Here is a 26433-nt window from a genome sequence, read left to right on the forward strand (position 1 = left end):
AATATTTAAATCTCGCTCCGAAGAAAAACGTTAAAACTGCAGTACCGAATTTATCCGGGTGCGTCGCTGTGAACAAACATCCGGTATATGCGTCGCATGGCGGAAGCGTGTTTGCGGCTGCGCAGTTCTGCTGTGGATGTTTTTAGTTGGATTATGTTGTTTCAGAAATCTAACTTTAAACTTCGGAAACCGTGAACGTAACGGCGCGTTTAGAGAGTTTCCAGGTAAACGGATTACACTGGTATTTACCTGCACGCAACAATTATCACGGTGATAATGGACAAAGGTAAAATAGCTTTTATTTTTACTCTCTCTGTAGACCAGTTAAGTCACTGACTTTAAGTTAAAATAAATTCTTACAAAAGAAAATATTATTTAATAAAGAAAAGCAATGTTTTTTAATTTAAATTGTTTTTCCAACACACGACGCATTCATACCGATTTACACACGCGGTGAACCGCTTTGAATTGTGGGAAACTGAGTTTGGTGTGGTAAAATGAATGACATATGGATCCCCTGAAGGGATTTGGCAAAAGGTGAATAACAACAAGATCTACACTGATCCTGACATAAAGACGAACGCACACAAACACTCACACATTAAACACAATAAAAACTATATGGCTCTGTCCATGAAAACTGAGTTATTTATTGGAGATCATATCTGAAAGTTGAGAAGAAGCTTTGGTGTTTTTATCTGTGGATACGGTGGCCCTGAAGTTCAAATCACATCCACAAATTACTGTTTTAAAACATCACACAGCAGTCCTGGAATGCAAAAACAAAATTGTTTTTGCAATTCTTGTTTCTTACTGCATATTTGAATGAAAACTTGACACCCCACCCCACCCCCCGCTTTAATTTTGTTTAGATTTATCAAATGTAACGTTTTCTTGTTATTTTATTGCTTTTGTTGTTGTTATCTTTAAGATGTCTTTACATTGATATGATGATGTGATTGGCACTTCAGGGCTCTGATTATGTCATGTGATTTCAGGCTCTGCGGTTCTGCAGGGGGCTTTCCTGCTGGCAGACAAACTGTGTCGCCCCTCATTTCTATCCTGCGTGAACAAATCCGACTGGATCGCGGCGGGACGCCCGATCCTACAGGCTCTGCAGGAAGTCTGTGAACTGGAGGAAGCTGACGGTCATCACAGCTCGACCTGGACGAAGAAGGTGGTCTGTGCTGTGTGGCTGAAGCTCTTGAGCGCTGAGGAGGATGTTGAGAGAGCGTGGAGGGAGAACCCCTTTTTTTCCTTCCAGCAGAGCCTCCCTGAAGTTAACCATGTTGTCCTGTTGGAGTTGGTGAAGAACGCTGCTGCTTCACATGTTTACGCAGGTTTTCTCCTTCATCTTCCTGAAGATTTGATCTGCTTGGAGCTGAAGAGGCTGGTAGAGCATGTGAAGAGCGAGCCTACAAGCGAAGAGGATGTTCATTTCTTTCTAGAGATGTGGCGGGAGCTGTGGAAAGGCCAAGAGCAAGCCAAGCTCAGAAACGACGAGAGCATGGAGATGATGTTTGCCAAGCAGGTTGCTCGTCTCACCTCCATGTCTTCTAGTTTGTCTCCTCAGGCTGCCAAGAGGTTAAAGCTGGAGACACAAGACTCAGCAGAGGCTGATGTTTTCCACATTCTCCTCAATGCCCTCAAAGACATGGCAGATCACGTCTCCTCATTAGACCTGTGCTTCCAGTCTCTCTCCATGTCCCTTGATGCTCTTTTTACATCATTTCTGATAGACCGAGAAGTTGTTCTATCAGCTCAGGAGAAGATGGACATCCTGTGTAAAGCCATCAGTACTAAAGGAAAGAATGAAAAACTTCAACCTGAACTTGTTGAAGAAGCTCAGAGACATTTACGGGCTTCGATTTCCCCGTCTCAGTTCAAAGTCAGGAGGATGGATCTGGGTGAAGCTCTGAGGGTCATAGCAGAACTTAGTCAGTCTTGGAAAGACCGAGGACTCTTGGACGTCCAGGACGGCTCTCGCTCCTCCTACTCTGCTTTCCAGCTGGAGCAAAGTGTCCAGAGAGTCTCCACTGCTCTGGAAGAAGCTCCCACAGCAGCGACAGAGAAGAACCTGCTCGTGGCTGTGCTGAAGTCTCTGGTTCTTCCTGTCACAGAGAGCAGCCCTGAGGTGCATGCTCAGGTGCTCTCCACCATCATCACTCACCGCCTGGAAGACCACGAGAGCTTCGCTGCCTTGTTTGCCAGAGAGCCGCCCTGGACGCACTGTGATGAAGGCTGGATGGATTGCCTGGAGAGGAGCCAAGCTTCCTTCCGTCAGCATGACGCCGTGATCGGCCTCTCCTCTACTCTAATGAACAAACTACGCATGGAGAATGCAGACGTCAGCCAGTGCAGAAAGCTGATGAAAATCATAGCAGATATCTTCTCCAGCCTTTCCTTAGAAGACATGAACAAAGCCTTGGTGTCCATGTTAAGATTGTCTAGGAAGGGCTTCTTCGAATTCCCCGTTCCTCCTGAGGTGGCTGGAGGGTTTGAGCAGGAGCTCAACATGGCCTTCAACTGCATCATCCAAGCAGGAAGTGGAGCGTCCTCAGCTGTTCCTCAAGGGAACCTGACCACGGCCGTCTCACTCGTAGCCAGAGTGGCTTTTCAGAACCCAGAAGGCGCCTTACGGTCCTGCTGCCACTCAGCTGTTTTCAATAAAGGAGCATTTTCGATGATGGCAAAGATCCTGCAGCATCTGCCTGGACTCAGCGGTCAGAGAGGAGGAGATGGAGATGGAAGGAGGAGCGGAGAGGAGAACACGGCTAAAGACGGGACCTCTAGTCTGCTCTGCAGGTGCCTACACCAGACGGTCAAGGACAAGTCCCTGTCAGCCAACGAGAAGGAACAGTTTGCCAAATTCCTCGGTCTGCTGATGGGTCCAAACGTGGACGAGGGAAAGGAACAAAGCTTCCTGTCACCTCAGGAGGTTATAAACACCTTCGTCCTCCCTAACCTTTCATCTGTAGGTGAGGATCCTTTACAATGTTCCTGACATTTGAAGAAGACTCTTAAGAATCTTTTATTCTGAAATTTGGTGTCAGAATCATCAGTTTGAACTGTTAGAAGTGGTGCAACGTTCATGAGCTCCTCATCTGTTATAGCCTCTAATGACTAAGTCGTTTTATTTTTGTACACTTTGATTTATCAGAATTCAACATTTTACATAATACGTCACATGTTCTTCATCCGTTCTCCACATCTGCTCAGGTTCCTCCTCTGTGGATGCAGAGTTGAGTCTGCAGCTTCTTCACACAGCTTTGTCCTTGGATGTGCAGCCAGGAGCCTCCAGCTCTCACTGGCTGATGGACTGTTCTCCTTTTCCCCTCCTTTTTGTTCTCGCTCAGATCCACGACCAAAACCTCAGGTGTTTGTTGGGATAAGATTTCGTTGAGTCTTCCTTGGAGTTCTCCTGTAATTCGTCTGCTTTCTGCCAGGTTTTGGGAGGAACCGCCAAAAGGTGGCGTCCGCCTCTGCTCTGTGGACACCAAGGAGCTTCTGGTGTCTGTGATGACCACAGTGGGGCAAGTGGTGGGTGCAGAAGTGGCAGCCGCCCCCAGTAGCTGGTCCAGAGCCCTCTTCTGGCTCTACAACAAACTGGAGGAGTTGGACTGGACGGTTCGGTTCCACCTGAAGCCGTTGTGGGGGCAGCACTTTAAAAACGAGGTGCCCTCATCTCTGCTGGATGTGTGCGATCTGCCTGAGCAGGTGAGAACTCCTGCAGCCCAAGTCCCAGTCCATTGAACGGCAAAGGCCTAAAGTGGGACACGGACACAGAACCAAAAACCCACCGACACAAGTTGGTGTCTCGATTAAAAAGGGTTATCCCTTCATCAAGTGAATCCTTGCTAAAAAAGACTGTTTTGCTGTTTAAATAAAAAAAAACATAATCAAGACTCTTTTATAAACAAAGCTGTAGACACGTACATCCATAGGGGGTTTGATCCATCGCCGCTGCATCTTCAAACTCATTTGTACAACATGCCTGCTTCTCAACTCCTTCACCCTTACTGACCCTTACGTGTTGTCGGTGTTCACTACGACCCGTCGCCTGCAGCATGCCCGTAGAAAAATGTGCATGAACTTTTTCTCTTTCTGGATTCACAGAGCGGTCTGCCACCTGGATATTTTGTGTGGGCCACCTGTGTGCCCCGTACAGGTTTGAGCATTTTCACCTGCAGACAGCCCGTGCCCACGAATTAGGGCAGTTGGGACTCGAGATATATTCAGACCGCCCTCAACAGTGCACGTTCAAATGACCACTTCCAAAAAAAAGTCAATGTAAACGCATGGAAAGGCACACTTCTGGCTTCAGTGTTCAAAACTCTCGCGTTTAAACTTGTACGACCATTTTCAGGCTCTGTGTACAAAGTGCAAGGTTATTGAACGCCGTTGAAAATGAAACCGTGTCAAACTTTGATCAATCAGGGACTTGGATTTGGTAGTGAAGAATGGATGGCGTCCCTTTAAGCCATGGACGTAGCAACTGTTTGAAAGTTGATCATGGAGGGGAATGAATAATTGTTGTTTGTGTCGGCTGGAATACTATGACACCAAGTCTTTCATAGATATATCGGATTGGAGCTGTGAAAGAAAAAGCCCTGAGCGATATTTGCACTGCTTCAACATTTTACACCAAGCCTCTATTGTAGGTGGCGGACATGCGCTAGTAAACAGTAGAAAAAGTGTGTCCACTGCTTAAGGCCTTAAGTGAACCATGAAAAAACATGTTTTGTCTTTGGAGCTGGATGTTTGTCCGAAGGCGTCAAAACTATGGGACTTTATGTCAGGTCACAGCTGAAAACAGTGGGGGGTGATCTCCTAAATGTGTTTGTGTGATGTTATTATTTGATCAAAATCTCAGCTTTTCTGTCTTTGCTCCACAGGAGTGGTGCGGTTTGGACCTGCCTCCGTACGGACAGGGCACAGGTCTTCTGGCGTGGCTGGAGTGCTGCTCTCTGTCAGACTCCTTGCAGTCCACCATGCTGTCATGTCTGTCGCTGGACCAGCACCAGCCTCACCACGTGAACATGTTCAGCAAAGGCCTGCTGGTGGGTCTGACCCAGATCCTCCCCTGGTGCTCCGTCTCACAGTGGAGCAGGGTTCTGAAGGTCCTGAAGGAACTGATCGCCTCCAACCGGCTGAACGTCCCCTTCTCTTTGGAATACGTGGAGTTTCTGCCTCTGCTGGACCTCCGGCAGTTCTCCTGTGAGCTCCGCGTGTCCGTTCTCCTGCTCCGGGCGTTCCAGCTACTCTGTGGTTCCAGCTGCTCCCATTGGCTGCCCGCTGACGGCTGGGCCCATGCTGGCAGGCTGTACGCCCACGCAGTTAGGAACGTGTTGAGCTCTGTTAAAGTCAAGCTGCAGCTTCCTACAGCGAGCACCGCAGCCGTCTCTGAGTCAACTCCTCCAGAACCAGCACCATCCGGAGATCCAAACTCTGCTGTCAGTCCATACCAAGACTCCTGCATGAACGGCCGGGCCCCCCCAGACCCTGGAGTCTCCAAAGAGGGACATGTGGAGAGCAAAAGCCAGGAGGTCCTCTTCGTTCTCAGCCAGCTCTTCTGCCACGTTCAGCACATCCAGGTCAGAAGGATTCTCTTCCCTGCAGGTTTTGCTCTTCTGGTCGCATGAAGCTTTTCTCTGTTCCTACATTTCAACCATCGAGGTCTTGATGGTTGGAAAAATGTGAACTGAAAGTTTCATCAATTCCGGAGAAGTACAAACTCATCAAAAGGGTTTTGAGTTAGTACTTAAAGGTGATATAATGTAGCAAAAGTCTTGGACTGGACTCATTCAGAACTCTTCATTTCTTAGCTTTCAGTTTTTGGTGTGTGTGTGTGTGTGTGGTGTTGGTGTGTGTAGGGGGGTGGGGGGTCTTTGGTGGTCTCACAGGTTCCTCGGGCTCTGATGGGCCACAGAATGATCCTCCTGCTGCTGCAACACAGCCCCAAACCATGACACCTCCCCCTCTATTTGTTAGTATGGGGGTGGGGGGCAGACCTGAGCTGGTTCTCAAACGTTTAAGACACCCCCCCCCCCGCCCTTGTAAACCGGAATTCAAAGTCCTTTTAAATCCTTTAGACTCTTAAGCTGCTCCATATTTTTCTGAAGTATGATTGTGTGAAAGTAAAAAAACAAGAAGACATGAATTGTTTAGAGTTCAGACCAAAACGCTTGTTAGACACGCACTTCTGGAGGAATTTACCAGTTGGTGCCACACCTGGTTAAACGTCCATAAACGTAGAATTGCTGGATGACTTTAAAAAAACAAATTTCTTAAAGTTTCATGGCTTTTTCTTTTTTATTCAGTTGACTTTCATATTTGTCCATCAGACAAATGCCACAAGAGAGAATGTAAAATTTTCATTGGAGGGGGACTATAAAGCCTGAACTTCTGAGAAGGTGTTAAGTCTTTCCAGAGCTGCAGGTCTGTTTGCAGCAAAGATCTCCTCCATGTGTGAGGATGTGTGGAGCTGCAAGGAAAAAAGGAATTCAACTTTAGTGAAGCCAAAACTTAAAAAAATAGTCCTGGAATTTCTGTCAATATTTTTCTGGTAGAAGTCTTAAATTTTTCTTCTGTTGATGAACAAAACATGGGCTTTAAAGTGGACCATCTCAGAGGACTTGAGGCGTTTACTGCTCAGCTTACAGAAGATTTCTGTTTTCCCATTTGAAACCTCCGTTTACAGATGTTTTCCTTCCAGGTGATGATGCCTGGAGGTCAGAGTGAACCTCTGTTCCTGTGCAGTCTGGAGATCCTCAGCTCCTACGAGGCCATCATGGCCGCCTTCCCCGACAGCTGCAGCCCGCTGGAGAGCGACAACACGCGTCACTTCTTCTCCACCATCACGGACAACCTGCTCAACCAGGAGATGAAAGCGGTCCTGCAGCAGAAGATTGCTCAGCTGGTGTCATCAGCAGCGTGACGCTCCAATGGACGCTATGCAGAAAGAAAACACGCTGACGCACCTGCACAGGTGCAACAAGCTGTCCTTGAATCTGCTTATAGTAAGCCTTCCCCAACAAAACAAATGTCAGAATGAAAAGCAAGAACAATGAAGTCAGGACAGTTTTTGGTTTTCTCATGTCATTCAGGTTTGTTCTTTTGTAAATAAAGTTCTAATATCTACAAGAACAGTTTTATTTGCTTCTAAAAGAAAAATCAAAAGATCAGGTTCAAATTCCAGCTCAGCATGTAACCTGCTAATCTGTCCTTTAGTGGGACTCTTCAGTCCGTCCTCAGCCGGGCCTTGTCTGGCGCCGTCCTCCCTCTCAGGTAGAGTCTGTTGGCTTTCCTCAAAAGCAGGAGAAACCAGTAGATCTGTGGAGCCAGAATCAGCAGGTTTCCCAGGTTGCAGTGCAGAGGCATGTGAAAGGCCACGGCGGAGAGAGGAACCCCCAGCTGCCGGCTGTACTTCCAGTACATGAAGGGGAACAGCAGGATCCGGCACACAAAGAAGGTCAGGAGGACCATGAGGCCGTTGATTCTGTGCAGCATGGAGTCGTCGAGGCGCAGCTGGAGAGCAGAGTCAGCTGTCAGAAACTTTGCAACACATTTTCAGAAGGTAGAAGGTCAAAACCTGGCAAAAGATCTCAGGTTGGTGGTATATCACATGACAAGAAAACATAAGAAATATCCACTTTATTAGCCTTATAGTGGAGCAAAAACATTACCAGTCATTGATTCTTTAAAATGAGTTTTGTCTGTGATGTTCATCATAGAAACACTTTAACAGTGAGACAGAAAGTAAAAAAATAATCTAGGAAATCACATTTAGATTTTTTATAGAATGTATTTGTATAATGGAGCAGAAAATATGTACCAAAAAGTTAACCTCAATACTTAAGAATGTAGTCCTGGTTTTAATGACAGAGGTCAAAGGTTTCCTGTAGGTCTTCAGCAGCTTTGAACACACTATAGCTGCCATGTTGGTCCATTCTTCCAAGCAGATCTTCTCCAGTGCCGTGTAGATTCCCGTTGGATTAAGGTCCAGAGACGGGCTAGAACACCCCAGAACCTTCAGATCTTCAATTTGGGCTCATTTTTTCATCCTCAGTGCTCCCTCTGATGGAAGGAGGTCTTTGACCAAAACCTGTAGACATGGCTTCATTCAGCCTTTCCTTCATATGAATCAGTCATCCTGACCATGATGTTTCCATCACCATGCTTTACAGCAACGTTCTTGAGATGTAACACCGCGAGTGGTGTTTTTCCCAAAGACTTTCATTTTGGTCTCATCTGATCACCTGACCTTCTCCCAATCCTCTGGATCATCCAGATGGCCTCTGGAGAACTTTCGACTGGCCTAGACATGTTCTGGCTTAAGCAGGGAAACCTTCGGAGTTCTGCAGGTTTTGAGTCTATAACAACGCCGTGTGTTACTATAGTAACCGTTGTTACTGTGGTACCAGCTCTCTTCAGGTCTTTAGCCGGTTTCCCAGGGAAGTTCTGGATTGTTTTCTCGTAGATCATCAGGTGAGATCTTGCATGCAGCACCAGGTGGAGGGAGATGGTCAGTGAACTGGCATTTATTCCATTTTCTAAAAATTGCTCCAACACTTGATCCATTCTTGCCAAGTTGCTTATTGTAGGTAGATTGGCTTATTCCAGTCTTGTTCAGGTCTACCATCTTGTCCTTGGTGTCCTTTGACAGATCTTTGGTCTTGCATTCTGACTGTGTAAGAGACACGTGTGGACAGGTATCTTTTCTACAGATAACCAGCTCAAACAGTTGACATTAAAGCAGAGAAGGATAGAAACGTGTTTTTGTAAAAGGTCTGTGAGGAACAGAATTCTTGTTTTTTGTTGGAGGTAAATCCTTGTTTCTGCTTCGTTATACAAATGAACTCTTCAAGAAAAATTATTACAATCTGATTTTAGTTTTTCCATTTACCTGGATGAGGATTTTTCCAATGGAGACGAAGGGGCTGCTGAACTCTGTGGTTAAAAAACAGCCCACAAAGAAATCTCCTAAGCCTCGTCTGAAGAACTGCAGAAGACCAAAAGGTCATCAATAATGTTTGTTTGGTTTTCAAACATCAACTTTGTGTTCTGTGACTCATGCAGAGGGAAAACACAATCAGAGAAACATCTTCAATTTGACAAATGACTCAAAAACGCCTGCTGAGCCTCCTCATGTGAGGAGCTTATTCTGAACAAACAAGAGGAACATCTGTGTGTTCTCACCAAAGTGATGGGCATAAAAACGAGGAGAAGGGCCAAGTGATGAAGGACCAGGAGCCAGTCTCTGGTGAGGAACGCCCTGATTGGCTGGAGCGAGGGCCCTCTGGGAGAACCGGACCCACCTCTCGCCCTCTCGGTGTGGAAGTGGCTCAGGTACATGGCGTAGAGGTCAAAGGCCATGTACGGAGCGCCAAACAGGACAAAGTTGTTGACCAACCAGTGGCTGCATGGTGACAGCAGCCGGCATTTAGGGAGGAATTACCAATCTTATCCTGGATTTAATTTGTGTTCTGTTCATGCATAATGACCGGCTTACTTGTCAATCATGACATCTTTGCATGACAACGCCACGGTGAGACCGGCTGCAGAGGACAGAGAGGCGTGGACGGCAGACATCAGCCTGCAGGATCAGGAGTAAAGCATCACGACTCACAGACATTCAGCACAGATGGGGACCGTCAACAAATGAACAAGTGCATGATATGGCGAAGATTTTAGATCAAACCCAAGACTAAATGCTTTGCATAAAAGAAACAAATTACAATGAAACATTTCCTTGTGTTGCGTTTATACAATCTTTTTTATTTTGCAATGTTTTCATAAGAAAAATGGTTTTAAGTTGATATTTTGATGTTTTTCAATATGTGACCGTATGCTTCCAAATATATGTCAAATTATGGCGCCGACATACCAACACCATACACACCAATTTATTTAGCAATCACTGAAGATGAATATTTGTTATGAAGTCATATTAAAATTTCAGAGGATTGCATATGATTTCTGGCTTCTTTTTTATAGCTCCCAAACCAAGCGACCCAACATATGCCGAATAGTGGCACTGACATCCCAACATCAGACACGCCACTTTTTTTTCCCCATCATACATGACGGACAGCTGGCAGACAACGTAGCTCATTTTCTTCACCATTAGGTGATTCATACAAGTGCGTTGTCACAATATTGACAAAGATAGGGCGCTACAGCACAGGACATAAACACAAGAGCAGCAATCTCTGGCAAATAGCTGGAGGAAGGAAGCACAGTCATTCAGTCAAACATCTCTCTTGACCAATGGACTACTGGAATGCATTTGGACTCGTTGGGTCACATAGTTCGGGAGCTTTTGAAAAAATGGCGAGAATTCATTGGTGAACCTCTGGAATTTTTACATAAAATTCATATAAAATATCCAGCAGATATGATTGCTAAATAAATTGGTGTGTCTTGTGTTGGTATGTCGGCGCCCCAATTCGGCATATATTTGGAATCTTAAGGTCACAGGGTTTGGGAGCTATTGAACGAAATACCAGAATAACAACTTCAAGCCATTCTTTTTATAAAAACGTTGCAAAATAAATAAGATCATTTGAACACAACTTTGGAATTGTTTCATTGTAATCCATTTCTTTTTGCAAACGAGTGAGTCTAAGGTTACATCTAAAATCCCATCCACATCATTGTTATTGTTAACCCTTGTGCTATCTTAGATGACCCCCCCCCTTACATTGACATGTTCTCCCTACCATGACAAAGGTGGATAAAGGTGGAAAGATTTCATGTAATCCATGGATAAAAGTGCCTAGGATAACACAAGGGTTAATTTATTGACGGTCCCTAATGTCTGAATATCCATCATAAACTAACTTCATCACGGTCACTGAAACGGGGACACACTTACGGTTGCATTAAGAGAACAAAAACTAGAAGATACTATTTTATTTCAGACTGAGCATCTTATTTTGAAATGTCTTAGATACTCTGTGGCTGTTAAGCAACTTCCTCTTGGACGTTTCGAGACGTTTACAGCGCACGTTATGAGCGGTCACGTGTGTGACACTGACCTCTCACTGACACAGGCCAAATCGGCGTCAGTCCAGTGCGTGAAGGTCTGTCTGAGTCTCCTTCTGAGACCAAAGTAAACTCCCGGGAAGAAAACAGCCCCGCAAACCAGGGCGGCCATGACGTTGACCGGCGCAGCACTGTTGTCCTCTTCGGGTAGCCGTCACCGGAACAAGCAGGCGGTGCTTTTTATAGGCCAGAGAGAAATCGCTAGTAACCAATAGAAGTCGTTAAACTGAGATCACGTGTTTGAAGTTTCAACCATTGGCCGTTTCGCATCGACGGAAGTGATTTTTTTCATTCTTTTATTAAACTAAGAATTTCACACAAAAATCACGATATATACGTCAATGACATCAATATCAATAATGAGACAAAGGCAGACAAAAAAAATAATATGAAAACAAATTCAACTTAAAAAAAGGTAAGGGGGCTAATTCAAAAGTTCAAATAAATCAAACAAATTAAACAACGTCTGGGCATTCTTGTGTTTCATGTAATGTCAAGATTCAGAGAATAGTTTGAGACGGTTTAATAATCCATTAATGTGATATTTCACCTTTAAGATTTTAAAATTATGTATAAAATGCTTTGAAATCACAATCAATAGTCAGAACGTCCAGTTAATTATAATCACATTTTAGTGGGATTAATTTAAAGGGTTTATGATGATAATTTTGGTTTTCAGCCAATTATGAATAGAAGACCAAAACGTATTTACATGCATGCACTTAAAGAAAAGATGTTCCACAGTTTCTACATCATTTCCACAAAAGACACAAAGATCGCCATTCCAGTTAAAGCGATTATGTAAAATATGATTCGAAGGAAAATGTCATTTGATTTTAAAGGTCACTTCTTTTGCTTTGTGAGGGACAGGATATAATGGATATAATTTTTGTATCCTTTATTTTTTCTGTGGTGCTGTTATTCTGCAAAATATTCTTTCTTTTTATCAGGGAAGAGTCATGTCAATTATTATGAACTATACCAGATATCTGCGCAAAATATATGCATACTACAGAAACATGCTTTCGTGTACTTGGAATGGAAACGTATACAAACATTCTGGTAAGAAGTGAAAGTTAAAATTGAGAAAATTATTTTAAAGTAGATCTGATCTCATTGGAACCAAATTGCTTTTTGTTAGTTAGATTTCCAATAATACATAACTCTTACAAAGAGGAAAGGGTGTTTCATGCAAAACTCTCCCAAAAACGCTGGAAAAACATTTACACAATTAGAAAGAATTACATATATTTTCAAAGACAAAGAAAATAAATTAAAGAATGTACAACCCTTCATCAATATGGTAAAGATATGAATCCATTAGAGGAATAGAATGTTGATTGTTTTACCAGACCTCTGTTTGAAGTTTGTTCAATTCATAATTAGTGTTTGTCTAAAACACTGCTGAACAAAGTTTAAACTATTGTAAATGCTAAGCTGAGTGGAATAAACAAAATAATTTTTCTTTTGAAAATTCAATAAAAAAGTTAAGGTAAATTATGCACTGCAAGTGACATTTTCCTCTCACACCTCAATGAAAACTACTAGTGAACTGCCAACAGGATGGAGAGAAAGTTTGCAGGTTTCATAACATCTCCACCATTTCCATCAGTGCATTTACTTGAGATTTGTCTCTTGTTTTAGTATCGAACACACGATAACGGTCCCCACATCTGTTCAAAACCCACCGGAGAGGCTCTCCTTTCTCCTCGATGTAGCTGTCAATTGTCCTCCCTCTCAGAATGTCTCCATAGGTGAACAGCACCACAGTTCTGTTCCAAACATCGTCTCCCAACACGCTCAGATACTTCTCCACAGTCATCCTGTTCTTCTCTTTGAAGGAGTCTAAGGGTATGGCCAGCACAAATACAATCTTACTTCTTCTAGGACACAGGTAGGGACTCCGAACAAGCTCCTCCCTGACGGTTTCAGGATTAGCAAGACCAAACAGACTCCATCCGGGGGTGTCCACCACCGTCACGGACCACCGTGGTAGTTGAGCCTTGCCTGAGGAGCATGTGGCGGTCTTAACGTTGCTCTGAAACTCTTGTTTGCCCAGGATCATGTTGCCTACTGAACTCTTTCCTGACCTTCTCCTTCCCAGCAGGATGAGGCTGAAGGCAGGCCTCCAAGGAGCCAGATCTGCAACCAATCCTGAATTATAACGAGTACAGAACATCACTTCTGTTGTTGATCTTCAAACAGATGAAGCCTGGTCCTACCTGCAGTTGTGGGAGACCATCCCCAGGCCATTATTGGGGTTTGTCTGTGATTTCCATCATGGATGAGGTTTATTCCCATCATCTCTATCTCTTGGTGTTTTGTGTGCCGTGTCTGTGTCCGCCTCCTGCTTACATCTCTTCCTGGATGGAGGTGTTGGATGTCCTTGGGGTGCATTGTAGATGCCACCATCTTCTGGATCCTATTGAGAAGCTCTGTGACCTGAAGCTGAGACTCGTTGGATTGGCTGGTCATGATCTGGTACCGGCCCCCACATCTTTCCAGCAGCCACTGTAGAGTCCTGCCCTGTTTCCAGATGTGCTCTTGGATGGGTTCGTCTACAGCACCGAGAACATGACCGGGTCAGTGAAGCCTAATTTAACATCACACAACCGTTATATACTTCTATTACAGTATTCTCATCATGAACAGCAGAAACTTCTTATTTTCCTTTTTCCTTAAAAATGGTTAGAACCTTTGACTTATCGAGGTGGATAAAAACCTAAAGGCTATGTCCCAATTCCTACACTACTCACTACATCAGGGCTGGCCAACCCTGGTCCTCAAGAGCCACAATCCTGCCTGGTTTCCCGCTTTCCTTGACCATCTTTCTGCTGATTGGCTGACTCAAGTGATTCCACATCCTGAACAGAACAAACCTGGTTTAGGTAGTCAGCAACCAGCAGTCCAAGAAGATCTGGAAACCAAGCAGGTTTGGCCAGTCCTGCACTACATAGAGCACTGTATAATGTAATCACGATTTTGTAGTGCTGTCTAAATCTACACTTCCAAAATCTAGTGCCCTAAAAATTTCACAGACGTCTATGCGGTAAAAAAAGCTAATTAGATTGGCAAATATAGACCACAATGCATTGCATTTAAAAAAAATTGAAAAAAAAAAGTTTAAAGTATTTTTAATAATCAGTTAATGGTTTTTTTCTTCAGAACACAGTGGATTCATAAACTGTCATCATAAAATGCTCATATTGGTTAGATTTTACTTCCTGAAATTAGTGATGTCATAGTTGCTGTTTAAAAAAATAAAGTTACGAGCATGTCCGAATTTCTTTTAACCCTTGAGCTATCCTAGGCACTTTAACATTGGGAGTTGGGTCATCTAGACCCACTAGATCGTGCGCTGAACCTTTTTCTTCAATGATTCTTGATCCTCACTGGTGTCCATGGATTACATGAAATCTTTCCACCTTTATCCACCTTTGTCATGGTAGGGAGAACACGTCAATGGAAGGGTGGGGTCATCTAAGGTAGCACAAGGGTTAATCAATTCACTAATCAAATGTTATTCAGGTTATTCACATTATAAACTGACAAATCGGATGCCTCGATAAAAGTAGGTGGAGCCTGCTGGCCCCCACATCGAACCATCGAAACGTTGATACACCTTTCAAGTGGTAGAGGTGTGGCCTTACCACTGTGGGAACTGGAGTGAGTGTGACATCCCCCACAGAAAAGGGTTTACTTCCGACAACAGAAAAATGTAAAAGGTGCGAGGTGGGGACCTGCAGGCTCCACCTTCTTTTATTGAGACATTTGATTGGTCAGTTTATATCATTAATAACAGAAAAGATATCATGGAAAAAGAGGATTATCGATAACAAGTAAAAAATAAAGGCATCAGAGAAAATAGTTATTCTGACAAATAGGAAGTCATAGCTGTTTATTTCTCTATAGAATCTATAGGATTTTGGTTTCTTGGAGCCCGCAGGCACTTCCTGTTTTGAACGCCAGGGGGGAGGGGCCACTCAGTCCAGTTCTCATAGACAGTAAATGACTCAAACTGATTCACTGCTTACTGACATCTTGCTCCAACATGGCATTTGTGAAAAGATTTAATTGACGTCTTCTTTTAGTTGGAGTCAGACGTAAACTATTTTCTATGGATGACGTCATACTCACTCACTCCAGTTCCTCCAGATACATTCATTGGTTCATCCCTGAAGAAATTGAGGAGACATGTACTCTCATTCATTCAGGACGGATTGGTTTGGACTTTTCAGTTTTTTAAAACAAAACAAACTCCAAAAGTCGGTCACTACCGGCCTTTGACAGCAGTGGCTCAGGCGGTTGAGCAGGTCCTCCAATGATCAAAGTCGGCGGTTTGATCCCCACTTCCCCCCAGTCAGCTGTCGTTGTGTCCTTGGGCAAGACGCTTCACTCCACTGGTGTGTGTGAATGCGTGTGAATGTATTGAACTGACAGTCACCACCAAGCATGAATAAAGAGTGAAGAATGGACACATTGCAAGCACTTTAAGCATCTGAAAAAGCGCAGATTAATCTAATCCATTATTATTATTACTTTTCAGGCTTTGCTGTGAAAAATGAAGCAAAGAAAAATATTTCAATACAAACATTTGCTGATTTCTATTTTTCTAAAGTCATAGAAGTGAGTGCATTGGTGCTTGGTGGTCTTTGACCTCTGTCAGTGTCAGCCACACTGACAGGAAACAGCAGAGTTACACATTAACATTGCTGCTAATGGAGGAGTTGCTGGTTTACCGAGTTTGTCTGCATGGGTAAACAGGACTATGGTCCGCTGCCAGAGAGGAACCTGCAGCTGTCTGAGCTGGAGCTCCATGGCCCTCCACTCCACCTGGCTGAAGGGTTGGTGGGTGGGCAGCATCAACAGGATGGCGTGCGGTCCTGGGGGACACAGGTCCAGACCCCTGAAGAGCTCCCGGGAGACCGTGTCTTGAACAGGAGAGTGGGTGGTCCAACCTGGGGTGTCGACCACAGTCACCTGCTGGATCACACGACCACAGAGAAGTCAGGAGACACTCTCCTTCAGGGAAGGAATCGGAGTGTCAAGGATCTGGTATTTGCCTGTAGTCCGTGGACAATTCCAGTTTTCTTGCTGCTTCTAGTCGTGTTCCTGCCAAAGACCTGTCTGCCCAGAATGTTGTTTCCCACCGAGCTCTTCCCACTTTGTTTCTCACCCAGTAACAGAAGAACCAGCTGGGTCAGAGATGGTTCTGGAACATCCAAACACGACCTGTGTTTACACTCAAACAGATGTTCCCAGTGAAGCACAGAGAGCTTTAAAGAACTTACCACAGAGGCTGGCCATGGAGAAGCTGTTGGAACAGAATTAAATTCAGTTAACGTTCTCTGCGATGTAACCTTTGTTTTTAATGTCATTTGTGTTGCGTCTTCATGCTGGTTCCAAAGTTCAGAGAGAGACATTCCTGAGAAATGACAACAGTCCATAAAACAAGGAGCTCCAGAGGGAGGAGAAAAAAACTTCACGCTTTTTGTTACTTGATAAATAATGTGCATTTGGACTGAAAAAGTATTAAAATAACTTGAAATAGATGTTAAAAACCAGATTACGGCAACTATATAATAAAAAATGAAGCAAAGCATTATGAAGGTGGGATTTTGTCCTCTTGACCACCAGAGAAAAAATGGTTCCAGTCAAAACAGGGTTTTAAATCCACCAAAAACTACAATTCCCAGAACTTCACCCCTTCAAACTTATTACCATTGAAAAGCGCCAAATGTCCTCTGCAGATACCAAAAGGAGTTCATTGAGAAGTTTCATTGGTTTGGAGATATTCAGGTTTAGAAATCTCTCAACAGAGGACACATTTGCATTGCTGGCAGTCAGGACTTAATTAAAGATTCACTTCTATCCACTCCCTTTCAAGCAAAAATTCAAACTCTTTTTGACAGTTCCTATATTGAATGGATTTCATGTATCATGGACTGTATGGATGGATGCAAATATGTCTATTTATGATTAGGAGAAATTATAATGGTCTAGAATTTAGCATCATTTACTTTTTTTCAAATCAATTCATGAATTAATATCTTAAATAGGTTTGATTTATCTGTGTATCAATTTTTGTCTTTTTTCCCCCTGTTTTACTTACTTAAAATAAACCAAAAAACCTAAATGGAGCGCCTCCTAACATACAGTTTTATTTATCTTGTGACTTTAATCTCTCGTCAAAACAAATGAGTCTAAAGCAAAATGACAAAGATGTGACTGAGGAGGAGGGGCTGAGTGTACAAATGGAGGAATGGGACTTAAGTGTTATTAAGAAAAGATCCCCATCATTTGATATTTTAGTTTTAAAATTCATTCACATTCTCAATTTGATTTTCGCTCAATAAAATGTAATGTTGGGTGGAGAAGAATTTATAATCTGGTTGGACTTTCTAAGGAAATAAACACTTGAACACTTTAGATTCTCCTCATGCCTGATTTTCTTTCCAGATTTATGCTAATCTGGAGAATTTCCATCTTCAGGACAGACGCCGTTGTTCCATGTTGTGGTGTAAAGAGGAATTTCCTTTAATGTGCACAGAGACAGACACAAGTCCAAAGCACTGTGTTGTTGACTTTTATTCATACATTCATAGTTTGTGTGTATATATATTTATATATATATATACTTTTAAAAATAGTAAAAGAGTGACTAGTCACATTTTCATCTCTAAGCATAAATAAGACCTTTTTTTCTCTCTCTTGAAACTTAAATATCAGAAAACAGTTATGGGTCGTTTTCATCAAACTCTTTAGAGAACATCCTCTATATTGCATCAGGATATAAAAATAGAGAGATATTTCTGTCGTGAAAACATTCTTTCCATGTTGTTCGATGGCGTGAAACAAGAGAGGAAGAAAAGAGCTCGTAGGATGGAGATGATTGCTGATCTGTCCATCCCTTCCTTCACAGCATCTTCTACAGCAGAGGCCAAACGCGTCACATGACCACCCCCGCCTCTGCTGACTAAACGTACATTGACGAACCATCACAGACGTTCATGCGGGCGCCTAAAGCCCCTCAGACACACTGTAACCATCGGAGGAACAAGGCGGGGAACGCTTGTGTCGTTGGTTCAACTGAACAAAGGAAACGAACAAAACAGGAGTTTATTGTGTGGAGGCTGAGAAAAACGGAGGAGGAGAGACCAAGGCGCAGTCAGGATGCTCGTTTGGTTTGCAGTGCATAGAGAAGGACTCGGTTGGCTGGTTAAAGGGGATTATTGCCCTTTGTCTGCCTTTCACACACACACACACATGCACGCGCACACACACTCACACACACACACACAGCATGAGCATGACACAGGAGCACAGACAGACACACACAGAAGAGCTGGTTGAGTTCCTGTGGACAGCTGTGGTTTCCAGAAATAAATATCCAAACACAAATCCAGCAGCAGCTTCCATCTCCTTCCGCCTTGGAGCAGCGGCGCCGAGGTTCTCAGCTCCTGAGGAGGCCTCACATCCGCGAGGAGGAGGCCAGCTCGTAGAACAGGACGTACGCGTCACTGCTCCGGACTTGGCTGGAGGACATTGGCGTTACTCTGACAAAACACGGAGACAAACCTTCAGTTTTTCAGTCAGACATTTCTGTTAGATCTTCTTCTCATGAAGCCACGGAGAGCGTCCTCCTGGGACAAGTTTCAGGCCCACCTGGAGTCGTTAAAGGTGTACCATTCTCCCGAGTTGGGGTTGCGACAGTAGGCTGTGTAGTGACCCCCCATGGTGGTGCCTGAGTGGTTGGACACTGCATACAGGTTGTACATTGCATTTGCTAGAAGGGGACAGAGACAGAAAGGTTTTCTTTCATCGTGCCTGAGTGATAAAGTTCTGAATCCCAGAACAGTCAGTCGACATGAGAAGATCCGTTCTTACTGCTATTTCCAGAGGCAAACTCGCGGAGGTCGAGATCCTTCAAGGGGAAGTTGACAAAGGTGGAGAGTTTGCTGGTTCTTCGTGCTTCAGAGAAACGTTTCAGGTCTGGGCGGTGAGTTAAGCAGAATGTCTTCATTCTACCAGTCAGCATTCATTACCCGGATCACCTGCAGCCCTGGAAACCCCTGACGGGTGTCTGAAGGAAAGGATACGCAGCACTAGGATCTTGGGGAACTTCTGTATCCTGAACTTCTTCGTACACCTCCTCCGGGCCTTACATCTGTAGCACGTCTGTGGAGAGGGAAACAGAGCTGCAACTCAGACTTTTATCCGCATTTCAATGCTTTGTAGTTACCAGGCTCTGCCTGTAGGGGGCCAAAACTCTAAAATCCACAGCCAGGACTGATTCATGTTTGAGTCACAACAGATAAAACAAACTACAGAACATCTATAACAACAGGAATGTTCTCCTATCTAAGTAAAACGCCTGTCTGTTGTTTAGTAGGCTTGATGGGGTTTAACAATGTCAGTTTGTCAGTAACACAGACAGGATCACTAGACTGCAACCTGTGGTGATCAAGTCAGAAAAGAAGGATCCGTTCTCATTAGGAGAAACTCTGAATCTGTCATGGACTGTTTTACTTAACCTTTCTGCATATGAAGCATTTCATGAATGAAGACATGAAAATTTGGTCTATTAGTGTGAGAAGAAGAGAACAGATTTACAGGTTCTGTTGTGTTTTAGAAAACTTCTCATCATTCTCAGAATAATTAGATTTTTTTAAATCATAGGAAATCCAAATCCATAATCTGTGTTCCCTAAATGCTGACAGAAATCAGGATGGAGGACACTTACAGGCTTCTCGTCCCCGTCAAGGACGTCCTCTTTGGTGAAGAGGCGCATGCAGTCCATCAGACTCACTTCACCGTAGCTCTTCTGAGCACAAACATAGATGCATTCACATCAACACACACACACAAACAAACAAAAACACAGGGTAGAGAGCTTCTGTAAGAGCCAGTGGATGAAGCTGAACTCAAACAGTGTTTGTAAGCCATCAGATCTGCGTCACTCTTTAGTGAAACTTTGGTGACCACAGCTCAGCGGCGTGAATTCATACCTTGGAGATGGGCAGAGACAGATCCCAGAATGGATCGAAGACAGTGGAGCAGAAGCCGCAGTGGCTGCAGGTCAGAGAGCTCTTCAGCTGTCCCACAAACAGGTCTGCAGGAGGAGCACAGCTTTCAGTCAGTCATCCACAAAACAACGGCTCTACCTGTCTGTTGGTTTTTGTTTTCTTTATGGGCCACAGAAATAAATAAAATCCCAGAAGCAGCACCCACCAACGATCTTACTGTCTTCTCTCTCAACGTATTTACTCCACATTTTCTTTCCTTTCTCTTCGTCTCTGTGGGGAAAACAACAGTCAGAGTGAGGTGCTGTTAATTGTGAGGTTCTGGAACAGAACATCCATGTAGCATCAGTGAAGGTCAAACATCATGTTCCAATTCATTCATGTTCTTTCATTTGTTATATAACAAGAACAATCTTCATCTATTCCCACAGCAACAACAATCTGGTCAACTAAATGCTTGACTCTTTGAACGAGCATGATACTTGAATGTGTGTTACCCAGCATGCTTTACTTTAATCAGCTGCTACAGGTATTAAATAGGTCCCTGTCCTGCTCCAGTTTGAGACATTAGATGTATTAGGTGTGAATCTGTGATGATGGTAAAACCTGGACCCAACATTGTCTTTGGTTTGGTTAACAGTTCAGTGAAGGAGCAGCTGTTTAAGGTTACAGGATAAAAACATCCCGCAAAAGTCAAAAAATGCTGCTGAAGAACCGTCAAATGAATGTCCAGTTTGAGATTTTTGGACATAGTCTCATGCACTCACACCTGTGTGGGTGCTGTGGGTTTCTGGGTAGTCTGGCCCTGGAAGGTCATGGAGAGGAGCGGCTACATCTTGAGGGGAGCAAAGTGTGTCTTGCAGTTCCCTTGACCCTCATACGACCAACCTCAAGGATTGTTACACAAATGGAACGTACCATTGCTGTGCGTGTGGTAAATGTATCGTGAAGTACTTGTAAGAATAATATAAGTTACACAAACTTATGACGTATGCATGATGCCGTCACACGGTGCCATTACATGTGATTACCGGGTCCTTACTGCCTGTGCATAAATGGTGAACACGGCGTGTGCATGTGATACAAAGTTGTCTGTAGGACGCACATAGAATGTCCATATAAACTACACTCTAATTGTCTAATTTCCTCATTTCTAGCAGTCAGGCTGCAAACAAGGAGTGCACATTTATCATGTGAACAGCACTAACGGGCCCTGGTGCAGTCTGCAGGGTTTGGTGGGGTTGATAAAAAGATAAATCTGTGCAACACGCCTGTGTCTCAACTACTTCATCCCTACTTACTCTTCTGTGTTGTGTCTCTCTCTATTTTTGATTTGAAGTGGTTTATTTCAAGCAATCAAATAAGAATAATGGACAAGACAATCCAACCAGCAGTTATACATTCATGAAGAGGCGTATCAAACTTAGGATAATTAGACATCCATGGGTTCACTGAGCGACCAACCTAGATATTCTGTGTAGGACACCTGCCCCATACAGGTTTGTCCATTTTTTTACTCCCAGACAGCTTTTATCCACCCAAAGGCCAATCAGGACTAAGGCTTGAGTGTCTTCTTTAGGATGCAGCGGGAGTAAACGGTTTAGAGACTTACTGGAGGTGGTCAAAGTCCTCCGCCGTTCCTCTCGGCCGGACGCTGACTCTGTTGACTTCGTTGTGCAGGCCGTCCAGCAGGAACCGCAGGAACTCTTGTGCGTCCTGTTGGCTGCAAACACAACATTAGCCGGAGCTTTTCGGTGCTGCAGATCAGCCTGCTGTGGTTCGTGTTCCACTCCTGCAGCTTTTCACACGCTGATGTTAAACTTGAGTCGAAGAGAAAGTGAAGAGGCTTACTTGTACCCCACAAATCTGGGGGCGTATCTCTGGATCTGAGTTTTGAACTCGGACGGGCTGACTGCCTCGCTGCTGGACGATGTCCACAGGGTCTGAATGAGCTTGGCAAATTCTACCAACACACATTCATGAAGGTCACTCAGAGGTCAATCTCGACTTTCTCTTACAAACAGTTTGGAGAAATGTTTCATGGGTCATGAAGACATAAATCTTTGCTCACCTTCCATGAGGGCTGTGTTGGTGCGGCTGTTGTTGTTAAGGTCTCTGCGGTGTAAGTTGTGCAGGCAGTAGTCTCGCAGGCTCTGAGTGTTGCTGAGACACTGCAGGATGCTGTTCATGAAACACTGGGAGTAAAAAACACACCAGCAGAACTCAGGTCAGAGGACAACACCAAACCTGAGTCCAGCTTCAATCATCCATGGACAAAAAGGTCAGGACATGTTGGTGCTACACGTTATCTTCTAAAGTAGCATCAGATGTTTAGGATCAACATGAATTCTGAGAGAGGAGATTATCAGAAACACAGCAGCAGTTTTGGAAGCAGATGACGGTGCTGAACACGTCCAGCTCTCATCACATGTTTGGTAAGACCAGACCAACCGGGGGAGGGCGGGAGGCCTTCCTGAGACTCTGATTGGGTTACCGTGCCCTCACACACCCCCACGCACGCACACACACACACACACACACACACACACACACACACACACACACACACGCACACACACGCACACACACACACACACACACACACACACACACGGGTACTTCATAGCAGGTTCTCTGATTATTTCAGGACTGTTGCCTGGCAGACACACACCACCATTCTGTCTCGTTAGAAACCAGCAAACTTCCTCTAAAAGCCACAGTAAATCATCTCAGCATCATTGCACATTTTTGGACTTACAGTGTTTCCTAGGTTCTTCAGTCCCACCAGGCCTTGGGTACTCTTGGAGTTCTGAAAAAAAAAAAAGGTTCTTCATAAGACTGCTGGATGGATTAAGAATTTATAGACAAACCAGTTCTGATTTTGCAGAGGAGACAGGTGGAGAATTGGTTTTTCATTCACATAAACAGATATTTTCTTGCAGCATAACAAGGGTTTTCACAGCTTATTGATTAGACAGAACCAGTATGCATGGAAGGAAGTATACACAGATCAGAAAGTAGATTATTTGGTAAAACGTGAACATAAAAACAACTGACAGAAAAACTCAAAGGAAAAACCCAAAGTTCCCTAACCTCCAAAGAAAAGACTGAAAACGGAATAAATAATTAATTTGAAGGATTATTTGTGTAAAAAGGAAAAAGCACAAGAACCTGTCACAAATAACTACATTACTTATTGCAGCTGAATGACATTATATAAGTTGAATGGTTATGTAACTGAGGAGTGAGTGGATTAGGGGGCCTCGGCCACCAAGCAGAGTACAGTTAGAAACCAAACATGATTCCAGTGAGAATTCATTAAGAAACATCCCATCAAAGCACCTCCAGCTGCTGTTTTTAACACCCGTGTTCCCTGTAACAGCAACACACACAACCTTCACACATTCAAACTGGGGAAGCAGAGATCCGGGAGGAAACACGTTACAGTGAGAACCAGAACTTCTGTGCTGAAAGAAGCTCACCTGATCACTTGATCTGACCCCCTGCTGACATATGACCTGCACACAGGGTTCCTGTTACCCCGGTAACACACTGTGTTTCAGAACCACAGAACTGAACACAGAACAAAAACCCACGTTAGGGAGCAAAAGAGCCTAACAACCACTAAACACCAGGAGGTTAGAGTTCTGTCTGACTCCTGAAAGACTTTTCCACAACAAGCTGCATTTATTCTGTTTCACTCTGCAGGATTCCAATCCCATAAAACGGGGTACTTTGATGCTGGGGACCCTCGAGGATGAGCTTTTCTGAGTCAGTCCAGAAACCATGCAGGGAAAAGTCCTCTTAGTGATCTGATTTCTCACAGAGGAAACAGATTTCCTGAACTGACAGACTGCTGATCTGCTGTTAGCGCTCTGATGCAAATACAAACACCTTCACTTTACACACCATCCCATTAGGATGAAACTCCTCAGCTGTGATGTCAGTCAGACTGTTTACCATCACTTTTCTGTAGCTCCTTCAATATATCCTCATTTAGGTTTAAGCAATGCAGTTTGAAAGGAATACATATGAATTTGATTAAGTTATAATATTTACACCATCCACTGATGTTCTTTATCTTGAGGGGGGTGTGTGTCTTTGTTGTGACTCCATGTGATGCGTCACACACTGTTACTAGAACAAGTCAGGATTGTTAGGTTCTGTTTGATCACCAGAGGCCTGTTCTCTGCTGGTCTCCACTGGTCTGGTGTTCCACGTCAGCTGGAAGAGTGGAGATTGGAAGCATTTGATGGAGGAGCAGGAAGTGACGAGTCCTCTAAATTTGAAACACGGGTTGACCTGCAGACATGAAGGCTCATCAATGACCCTCATGAATGAAGGAAGCAATCTGTCTGTAGCTGTTGATGCCCACATCCATGAAGTCTGGGTGAAAGTTCAGATTGGAAGGCCTATTTTCCTAAAAGAAATCTCAAAATCTGTTTTGAAAACATCTGAATCTGCAGTAAATTTAAAATGTTTCAGGCACGTTTGTCTTCTCAACAGTCAGATTGTGTGACCTCAGATTGAAGCCATTTCATCTCCAGAAAAGCTCCATTTCCAGGATGAGTTTAAAGCACGTGGAAGCAGAGATCAGAGAGTTTCCTGCAGCTGAAGCCATCAAGCGTCACATGATCAGAAGCGTGTTCCTTTTATTTCTTACTAATGTGTGCCTGCAGCTCATCTCATTACAGATACATAAAGAGCTTTTTATGTTACATAAACAAGCCCCGCCATCTGTCTCCTACACAGCAGTAATAGAGGGTCGTAGCGTGAGCAGAGAAAACTTGACTGTTTAATTAACTCCAGCTTATCCGAGTCCTTTGTTCGGAAAGTTCCCTGCAGAGATTCTGGCGTTTTATTAGGGTAGCATCAAAGAGCCTTTTCCTGCCTCGCGCCCATCAGCAGTGTTTCAGGACAGGAAGCCACTCCGCTTTCCTTCATATTCTGATGTGCACGCTCAGACTCCAGCACAGGAATGTGTGAGCCTGCCTTGGCTGCTAACTGCTGAGTAATGCCACTGCTGCAACCGAAAATAGCACGCCAGCCGTTATTAACAGCTGCTCGTCCACACAATTGGCTGCTGCTTCAGCCGGCCCACCGTGCGTCAACGCCGTCACATTCACACGTCTTCCTCCATAGCAACGCCTCTTTTCTGACTTTATCCATGAAGCGGGCAGCTGGAGGACAGGGTGACTTCACGACGGGGGGGTTCAAAGAGGGGGTGATGATTCCATGGAGGTGTGGACGTTCACAAAGACTTTGACATCAGCGGAAAACAGAAGCGGCCAAATAAAGACCGCCAATTGACAATAATTAGGAAATGCTGTTGTGGAGTTTTATCAAACTAGTGAGAGAAAAAAAGAACTACGCCATAAATATAGCATCCTCTGGAAAGTCCTGGTAACCATTAACACATCCATTCTGCTAAATTCATTCTTATGGTTTCATGATGCTTTGCATGATGCAAACTGAGAGCAGGTTTTAACAAAAGCTGGACTTATGGCGTTCACTAAAAGCCACTAATGCCGCCATTTTGAGGGAGTTGGAAGCTTTGCTAGAGACGGAGCAAAAAGCTTTTAATGTGGCTGTTGTGGAAAATCTGCTGCAGACGTTAGTTTGGTGAGGAGTTTGGCCTTCATAGCATCTCTAAGGTGCCAAAGAACCAAACGGTTCAGTCCCACAACTTCAACCTAATTGGGTAAATAAAAGGCCTTTTTTTCATGCAAATTGACTCTTTAGGCAAAAGATTTGACATATAAATAGATATTTATAAAAATTTTTGACATCATTTTAGTAAGTGAAATAAAAGTGTTAAATTGAGATATTGAGATTTTTTTGATGTGATTTGTTTCTCTGTGATTTTTTTCCCCTTTTAGAACAGAATTCCTCCTATGAATCGCTGCTGAGCAATCAATCCTCCATAAGGTGGAGCTGCAGCCTCCAGAATGACTGATGTCAAATCCCTTCATTTATTATAAGAACTAAAGTTCTAAGACAAAAGCAATCTGGTTCAGACGTTGAACTAACTGATTTGACTGATTTGACTTGATCAGAAAACACATGTCTGCTTTCTACACATCTCTTAAAAGTTTCCAAAAACAAAGATGTGAAAAGAACTGAAATCAAATATTTTAACTCTTTCGAAAACTTAGACTGTTGGAAGAGTGAGGATTAATGAGTATCTCTGTACAACAGAAAGGAACCAGCATATTAGTTTCTTGTTTCAAGCTGACAGATGAAAAGCTGTGAGTTGTTTGCCTGAATGACCTCAAATATAAAAACTGGAAGAAATTTATTTTAACCCAAACCAGTTTTTTTATAGTGACTCAGCTCATTATATTTATTGATTTTTTTGCATCCA

General features: G+C 43.7%; 4 protein-coding genes and 1 long non-coding RNA gene across 15 annotated transcripts in view; 2 read left to right on the forward strand and 3 right to left on the reverse strand.

Moving 5' to 3' along the window:
• Positions 1-65: 65 nt before the first annotated feature.
• Positions 66-7143, forward strand: gemin4 (gem nuclear organelle associated protein 4). Of its 2 annotated transcripts, none has more exons than XM_020708354.2 (6): positions 66-224; positions 999-2978; positions 3220-3376; positions 3447-3717; positions 4896-5594; positions 6716-7143. In XM_020708354.2, the coding sequence occupies exons 1-6, from the start codon at positions 137-139 to the stop codon at positions 6935-6937; spliced, it is 3417 nt and encodes a 1138-aa protein (XP_020564013.1). In that variant the 5' UTR covers positions 66-136; the 3' UTR covers positions 6938-7143. The 2 variants fall into 2 exon arrangements, with proteins under 2 accessions (XP_020564013.1, XP_004075832.1); XM_004075784.3 differs by having other exon boundaries at positions 111-286.
• On the reverse strand, positions 6288-11222 carry LOC101166816 (protein FAM57A). Of its 3 annotated transcripts, XR_002291546.2 has the most exons (7): positions 11040-11222; positions 9512-9595; positions 9199-9418; positions 8906-9001; positions 7212-7527; positions 6699-6951; positions 6288-6484 (listed from the first exon to the last, which is right to left on the reverse strand). XR_002291546.2 is itself a non-coding variant. In XM_020708361.2 (6 exons), the coding sequence occupies exons 1-5, from the start codon at positions 11156-11158 to the stop codon at positions 7240-7242; spliced, it is 807 nt and encodes a 268-aa protein (XP_020564020.1). In that variant the 5' UTR covers positions 11159-11222; the 3' UTR covers positions 6288-6951; positions 7212-7239. The 3 variants fall into 3 exon arrangements, 2 of the variants coding, with proteins under 2 accessions (XP_020564020.1, XP_023817345.1); XM_020708361.2 differs by having other exon boundaries at positions 6288-6951; XM_023961577.1 differs by having other exon boundaries at positions 6299-7527; positions 11040-11221.
• A 103-nt stretch (positions 11223-11325) lies between these two features.
• LOC105355472 (GTPase IMAP family member 8) lies at positions 11326-16443 on the reverse strand. Its single transcript, XM_020708594.1, has 5 exons — positions 16338-16443; positions 16110-16258; positions 15786-16026; positions 13269-13604; positions 11326-13188 (listed from the first exon to the last, which is right to left on the reverse strand). The coding sequence occupies exons 1-5, from the start codon at positions 16351-16353 to the stop codon at positions 12632-12634; spliced, it is 1299 nt and encodes a 432-aa protein (XP_020564253.1). The 5' UTR covers positions 16354-16443; the 3' UTR covers positions 11326-12631.
• On the forward strand, positions 13516-17475 carry LOC111948435. The gene is made up of 2 exons (XR_002874442.1): positions 13516-13628; positions 15811-17475. It is a non-coding gene; the product is annotated as an uncharacterized LOC111948435 (long non-coding RNA).
• A 141-nt stretch (positions 17476-17616) lies between these two features.
• The window catches only part of LOC101158874 (ubiquitin carboxyl-terminal hydrolase 2), a 30832-nt gene continuing 22015 nt past the window's right edge, over positions 17617-26433 (reverse strand). For 5 of the 8 annotated variants that reach the window (XM_023961549.1, XM_023961551.1, XM_023961546.1 and 2 more), the window contains 11 exons: positions 22828-22878; positions 22141-22264; positions 21921-22032; positions 21682-21792; positions 20278-20342; positions 20055-20158; positions 19790-19870; positions 19146-19224; positions 18934-19038; positions 18712-18832; positions 18189-18602 (listed from right to left, as the gene is read on the reverse strand). In XM_023961549.1, the coding sequence (XP_023817317.1) occupies positions 18518-18602; positions 18712-18832; positions 18934-19038; positions 19146-19224; positions 19790-19870; positions 20055-20158; positions 20278-20342; positions 21682-21792; positions 21921-22032; positions 22141-22264; positions 22828-22878 (1038 nt within the window). In that variant the 3' untranslated portion in view covers positions 18189-18517. Of the gene's footprint in view, positions 18603-18711; positions 18833-18933; positions 19039-19145; positions 19225-19789; positions 19871-20054; positions 20159-20277; positions 20343-21681; positions 21793-21920; positions 22033-22140; positions 22265-22827; positions 22879-26433 lie in introns of all 8 variants that reach the window. The other 3 variants (XM_023961552.1, XM_023961554.1, XM_023961547.1) reach the window with 2 other exon arrangements.

The sequence above is a fragment of the Oryzias latipes genome, chromosome 13 (assembly GCF_002234675.1).
Source record: "Oryzias latipes chromosome 13, ASM223467v1".
NCBI lineage: Eukaryota > Metazoa > Chordata > Actinopteri > Beloniformes > Adrianichthyidae > Oryzias > Oryzias latipes.

Excerpts from the sequence above, each read along its gene's own strand:
- gemin4 (XM_020708354.2), top strand. The coding sequence starts at position 137 with ATGTTTTTAGTTGGATTATGTTGTTTCAGAAATCTAACTTTAAACTTC. Across the intron at positions 225-998 it reads CGCGTTTAGAGAGTTTCCAG|GCTCTGCGGTTCTGCAGGGG; the intron begins GTAAACGGATTA and ends ATGTGATTTCAG. Across the intron at positions 5,595-6,715 it reads GCCACGTTCAGCACATCCAG|GTGATGATGCCTGGAGGTCA; the intron begins GTCAGAAGGATT and ends TTTTCCTTCCAG.
- LOC101166816 (XM_020708361.2), bottom strand. The coding sequence starts at position 11,158 with ATGGCCGCCCTGGTTTGCGGGGCTGTTTTCTTCCCGGGAGTTTACTTT. Across the intron at positions 9,596-11,039 it reads TTGGCCTGTGTCAGTGAGAG|GCTGATGTCTGCCGTCCACG; the intron begins GTCAGTGTCACA and ends CTGATCCTGCAG. Across the intron at positions 9,002-9,198 it reads TTTTTATGCCCATCACTTTG|TTCTTCAGACGAGGCTTAGG; the intron begins GTGAGAACACAC and ends GGTCTTCTGCAG.
- LOC105355472 (XM_020708594.1), bottom strand. Across the intron at positions 16,027-16,109 it reads GAATTGTCCACGGACTACAG|GTGACTGTGGTCGACACCCC; the intron begins GCAAATACCAGA and ends GTGATCCAGCAG. Across the intron at positions 13,605-15,785 it reads TACCCATGCAGACAAACTCG|ACGAACCCATCCAAGAGCAC; the intron begins GTAAACCAGCAA and ends TCGGTGCTGTAG.